This window comes from Bison bison, unplaced genomic scaffold (genome assembly GCF_000754665.1).
Source record: "Bison bison bison isolate TAMUID 2011002044 unplaced genomic scaffold, Bison_UMD1.0 scf7180017864193, whole genome shotgun sequence".
In the NCBI taxonomy this organism is placed as follows: domain Eukaryota; kingdom Metazoa; phylum Chordata; class Mammalia; order Artiodactyla; family Bovidae; genus Bison; species Bison bison.
The window spans coordinates 361,632-368,067 of record NW_011494765.1 but is presented as its reverse complement, the minus strand read 5'-3'; the positions used below and the strand labels follow the sequence as shown (position 1 = coordinate 368,067).

General features: G+C 43.6%; 1 protein-coding gene across 1 annotated transcript; it reads right to left on the bottom strand.

Moving 5' to 3' along the window:
* Positions 1–4,495: 4,495 nt before the first annotated feature.
* On the bottom strand, positions 4,496–5,437 carry LOC104991571 (olfactory receptor 1L6-like). Its single transcript, XM_010844111.1, has one exon. It carries the CDS (start codon positions 5,423–5,425, stop codon positions 4,496–4,498), a length of 930 nt encoding a protein of 309 aa, XP_010842413.1. The 5' UTR covers positions 5,426–5,437.
* Between the last annotated feature and the right edge of the window lie 999 nt (positions 5,438–6,436).

The following is a 6,436-nucleotide window of genomic DNA, read 5'->3' as shown; positions in this document are numbered from 1 at the left end:
TTGGAGAAGGAAATGGAAACCCACTCCAGTGTTTTTGCCTGGAGAATCCCAGGGATGGGGGAGCCTGGTGGGCTGCCGTCTATGGGGTCGCACAGAGTCGGACATGACTGAAGCGACTTAGCAGCAGCAGCAGCAGCAGCAGCAGCAAGGAAGGGGCAATAAGGAATAGGGGAGGAGATGTATGTGTGTGTGTGTGTGTTGACCAATGTCTCCCACCTCTACCACTCAGGTCTTACCTGGAAATTCTGACCATCCTCAGATCTCATCACCTTCACCAGGTGTTGGGTCTGCCTCACTCGTTTGGTTTGCCTACCTGTCTTCTCCTAAAGAGGACTGGCTAGAACCTCAGTTTTCTTCCTTCCCTGTAACAGCAGCACAGACTAAAGACCCAGGGCTGGAGCAGTCTGTCCTCAGGCACAGGGGCTAGGCGGAGCTGTGGGCTTTTCATATGGAGTATCTCCTGGGACTCACTCCCTGATCTCTTAGTTAGAGACAAGATGGGGCAAAAGTCCAGCCTCTCAGCTGTCCCCTTGGGGCCCTGGAGACCTGAGTCTTGGCAGTGTCAGACTGACCAGGCCTGGGAATCTGGATAGCACTCTACCTGATGCCCTTCCCCTGGCACAGGAGGGAGAGGACTGCCTCACCCCGAACCCTAACCTACCGTGGAGTTCACAGGCTGTAACCCAAATCCTTATAAAGAACACCTATCATGTCACAGAAAATAAACAATAACAAATGAAACTGAAGAGATTTGATGAAGTGTGGGCCACACAATCATAGTCTTCAAATTTCTACCATTCAATACATAGAACAGTTGTTCCCTGTGACTCAAAGGGTAGAGATGAAGCTCATTTGTAAAAATCTGCTAAATAATAGAGACACTTCTGTATACAGGATTTTCTTTATATTTTTTAAATTGTGAAATACATCATATATGAAAAAGAGTTTATAAACTATATAGGAATAGTTTTCTTATAGTTTTGCTATGCTACAGTAGAAAATGGCAACCTGGTCCAGTGTCCTTGACTGGAAAATTCCAGGGACAGAGGAGCTTGGTGGGCTACAGTCCATGGGATGGCAAAGAGTCAGACGGTACTGAGCGTACACACACAAACACACACACACACAGCTGCAACTCTGCACATATGCATGAATTGTGTATTGTTTCCCTATTTTTGTCTTTCGCATGACTGGAATCATTTTGCTTCTTTCACTTTCTTTCTGAACTGTTTATATTAGTACTTTCTCATTTATATTAGTGCTTGTAGCTATAGGTCATATTTTTTTAAATTGAAGTACAGTTGATTTATAATGTTGTGTTAAATTCTGCTGTACAGCAAAGTGATTCAGTTGAATTTTAGGACTGCAGCTAAGGGAATGTGGACTCTAATTATATTGTGTGATTGTACTGTATTATCCATTCTGATCTTTTTTTTTTGGCTGCACCATGAGACATGTGGAATCTTAGTTACCAGACCAGGGATCAAACATGTGCCTCCTGCAGTGGGAGCATGGAGTCTTAACCAGTGGACACCAGGGAATCCCTCCATTCTAATCTTAATGGACATTTGAGTTTGTTACAGGTTTTGGCATTTCCCGCCCAAAGATTCTTCATCTCAAGTAGAACTCCTCTTTTTATCATTAAAAAATGAGAAAAAAAATAACATTTTCCATTGTTCACTTTTTCTTAAAAACATTTCTGCAGGGAAACTTTCAGACCACCATCCTCTAAAGAGAACAACTCCACAATAACAATCATCTATCATTCCTTTGTTCTACTACTGATATTTTAGTGACAGCCTAACCTTTATTATTTTAGCAGAAAAGACTAGAGAACTGGAATTTTCCTCCTTTTGTATTAAGTTGTTAGATTGTTTCATAGGTGAGACAGGAAAAGCACAATAAATGAGGTCAGAACATCAATTTATTCCATTTGGAATGTCTGCACTCATGAATTCTTGTACAATCTCCTGGTGTGCCTGTTCAACTTTCCATACCAACAAGTAGAATTGTTTGCAAGGTATTGGTTAATGCTTTAGTCTGGGTCTTCTGAGAAGCAGATGCCAAGGTACGATATGGTGTGCGAGATATTTGTTGAGGAGGTGGCAGGAGAAATCAGAGAGAGCTTTCAAGCCTTGAGACCTGTGGAAGAAAAGAGAGAAGAAAAAAATATGACCCACCTCCCAGAATATTGGAAATAAAATCAAAAATAAACAAATGGGACCTAATTAACCTTAAAAGCTTCTGCACATCAAAGGAAACTATTAGCAAGGTGAAAAGACAGCCTTCAGAATGGGAGAAAATAATAGCAAATGAAGCAACTGACAAACAACTAATCTCAAAAATATACAAGCAACTCCTACAGCTCAACTCCAGAAAAATAAACAACCCAATCAAAAAATGGGCCAAAGAACTAAATAGACATTTCTCCAAAGAAGACATACAGATGGCTAACAAACACACGAAAAGATGCTCAACATCACTCATTATCAGAGAAATGCAAATCAAAACCACTATGAGGTACCATTTCACACCAGTCAGAATGGCTGCGATCCAAAAGTCTACAAATAATAAATGCTGGAGAGGGTGTGGAGAAAAGGGAACCCTCTTACACTGTTGGTGGGAATGCAAACTAGTACAGCCACTATGGAGAACAGTGTGGAGATTCCTTAAAAAACTGGAAATAGAACTGCCTTATGATCCAGCAATCCCACTGCTGGGCATACACACTGAGGAAACCAGAAGGGAAAGAGACACGTGTACCCCAATGTTCATCACAGCACTGTTTATAATAGCCAGGACATGGAAGCAACCTAGATGTCCATCAGCAGTTGAATGGATAAGAAAGCTGTGGTACATATACACAATGGAGTATTACTCAGCTATTAAAAAGAATACATTTGAATCAGTTCTAATGAGGTGGATGAAACTGGAGCCTATTATACAGAGTGAAGTAAGCCAGAAGGAAAAACATAAATACAGTATACTAACGCATATATATGGAATTTAGAAAGATGGTAACAATAACCCTGTGTACGAGACAGCAAAAGAGACACTGATGTATAGAACAGTCTTATGGACTCTGTGGGAGAGGGAGAGGGTGGGAAGATTTGGGAGAATGACATTGAAACATGTAAAATATCATGTAAGAAACGAGATGCCAGTCCAGGTTCGATGCACGATACTGGATGCTTGGGGCTAGTGCACTGGGATGACCCAGAGGGATGGTAGGGGAGGGAGGAGGGAGGAGGGTTCAGGATGGGGAACACATGTATACCTGTGGCGGATTCATTTTGATATTTGGCAAAACTAATACAATTATGTAAAGTTTAAAAATAAAATTAAATTAAATTAAAAAAAAAAAAAAGAAAAAAGGATGGGATAGGAAGAGTCTCAGACTGCAGCAAAACGCCAAGAAAGTTTTGACTAGGCCAGTGCAGGGTTGAGTGGTGGGGAAGGTGTCCCAGAATCAAAATTATCCAGCAGAAGAGTCCTGTAATTCTCTGGAGATAAGCCTGCCTTGGTACCCCGGCATGCTTAATCATTGGCTAGGAGAAGCCTGTATAAGCATGGCTTGTGCTGTTTACTGGAAAAAGGAAGAAGCACAACCCAAAAGCTGAGAATTATGTTTAATTGGGCAGAAATGTGTATGTGTGCGTTCAGTTGCTCAGTTGTGTCCTATTCTTTCCGACCCTGTGGACTGTAACCCCCCCAGGCTCCTCTGCCTGTGGAATTTTCTGGACAAGATCCTGGAGTGGGTTGCCATTTCCTTCTCCAGGAGATTTTCCTGACCTAGGGGTTGACCCGCATCTCTTGCATCTCCTGTATTGGCAGGTGGATTCTTCACCACTAGCTAGGATACTGAGAACTTAAGCCTGGGAGGCATCCTCTTAGGTAGCTCTGAGGGACTGTTTCAAAGAGATAAGGGAAGATTTGTGAGTTGACATGTGTAACTAACATTTAAAACACCTGACTCAGGAAGTTTCTCCTTGCTTTCCATCAGGACACGTACTGCAGTCCTGGTCATTTATGTGTCACACAAGAGCCTTAGACTATGAAAGAAAAAGAAGGAAACTGTGTATGCAGTGCAGTAAGTCATCAATACTCATGTCTTACTTGTTTTTACCAAAAGTATAATAACCTCGTATTGCAGGTGTCTCCTTTCCCTTACTGAGCTGTGATTAATTTTGAATACAGGAGCTACCATTGATTTATCCTTGCAATATTTTCATATTTTGCCATTTTGCAACTGAATACAATTCCTAGCACAGAGCAGGTGTTTCATAAATTCTTTTTTAAAAAGATTTATTTATTTATATTTGGCTGCACCAGGTCTTAGTTGTGGCATGTGGGGTCTAGTTCTCTGACCAGGGATCGAACCTGGGTCCCCTGCTTTGGGAGTTCAGAGTCTTGGCCACTGGACCACCAGGGAAGTCCCTGTTTCATAAGTTTGCATTGAATGAATGAATGCTGAGGTGTACCTCTAGAAGTTATGCTAGTTGGTCTTCCTCATCAGTTTTTTCATAGCCTGTTTCATGTCTTTGTTCCTAAGGCTATAGATAAAAGGGTTCAGCATGGGGATAACTACTGTATAGATGACAGTGATCACACGGTCCTTCGTCACTGAGTAGGTGGATGAGGGGCGGATGTACACAGATATTACAGCTCCATAGAATAGTGCCACAACCGTGAGGTGGGACCCACAGGTGGAGAAGACCTTGTACCTGCCTCTCCCAGAAGGGACTCTCAGAACAGCATGGATGATATAAACATAAGAGACAGTAATGAAGATGAAGGGACTCATGATCACAAAGGAGCCCTCTGTGAAGGCCAAGAGCTCATTGAGAGAGGTGTCAGAGCAGGAGAGCATCAGCAGAGGCTGGACATCACAGAAGAAGTGGTGGATGACATTGGGCCCACAGAAGGAGAGGCGGGCCATAAGGATGGTGTGGGTGAGGGAGTGGAGGTGGGATACCAGCCAGGATGCTGTCACGAGCTGAAGGCAATGTCTGGGGTTCATGGTGGTGGTGTAACGTAGTGGGTGGCAGATGGCCACATAGCGGTCCATGGCCATGGCACCCAGGAGGAAGCTGTCAGTGGTCCCAAAGGCCACAAAGAAATACATCTGGGCCAGACACTGGGCGAAGAGGATGGCCTTTCTCTGAGTCAGCACGTTCAGTAACATTTGTGGCACGATGACAGTTGTAAAGCAGATGTCTACCAGGGACAAGTTGGAGAGGAAGAAGTACATGGCGGTGTGGAGGTGGGCATCCCCCCGGACGGCTGCAATGATGACCGAGTTGCCTCCCACATTGACCAGGTACATGGCCAGGAAGCTGGCAAAGAGCCACACCTGCTGTTTGGGGTCACTGGTCAGTCCCAGAAGGAGGAATTCAGTGATGTGGCTCTGGTTTCCCCTCATCATTGATCTCCTGCAAATAAAAAATATAAAGGACTATTAGGTGTGTGTTGTGTGGCTTGGGGTCTTCAGTCTGCTAGAGGAGATATTGCATAATTTATTCCAGCTTGTGCATCCCATGAAGGGAGTCATTCATGTAGACCACCATATAGTCTATGATATAACTTCATATGGTTGGTCTTGACACACCTTGATTTCAATTCCAACTTTGTGTCTGACTTGTCTTGAACAGGATGCTTCAATTCCTGCTCCTTGTCCAAAAGATGAAACTTGTAATATCCATCTCCTTTGGTTAAATGGTAAAGGTCTAAAAAAAGTGTTCAGAAAGGATCCGTTTGCTTGATTTCCCAAGCTGTATCTAAGATATCGTTTTGCTGTGTCTGGCCTCAGTTATTAATCAGTATGCTAATCCTCAGCTGCCTCCTGGCCAGATGATTCTGGTGATGGACACCCGGTTCCATCAGCGTGGGGATCTGTCGAGGGTGAATGGCAAATTGGAGAAATGTTTCTGGCAGAGGGAGCCTATTTAACCAACATTGAATTTTGTGATTTAGGCAAGTGGATGGACATCAAAGAAGAAATAAAGGAACTAAGAGGCAAGTGCTCTTATAGGCAAGAAGCATCCAAAGGGTGGTATTGTGGGCCACGGAAATGTGAGAAGATGCAGCATTCTGGCAAAAAGCAGTGACCTTATTGGGAAGATGCTGAGCCTCAGGAATAGGTCATTTCTGTCCCCCAAAGGCAAGAACAGGGGACACTGAGCCAAGGCTCCAGTCTGGCAGGAACTGATGCCCTAGTCGTCTATCTACCAAGTTGGAACTCAGTTAAAAGGGAGCAAGACCAGAACTGATTGGGACATAGAGTTTGAAGCAGCCAGCAGCCATCTGGGTTGATACTGGGACCACTAAGTTACAGAACATGCACTCTTTGTGTCCACCCTTTCTAGGGACAGGATTATCTTCAGAGAAAACAGCAGAAAGGAAAGCCTACAAGTGGTGGTCAAATACTCCCAGAAAA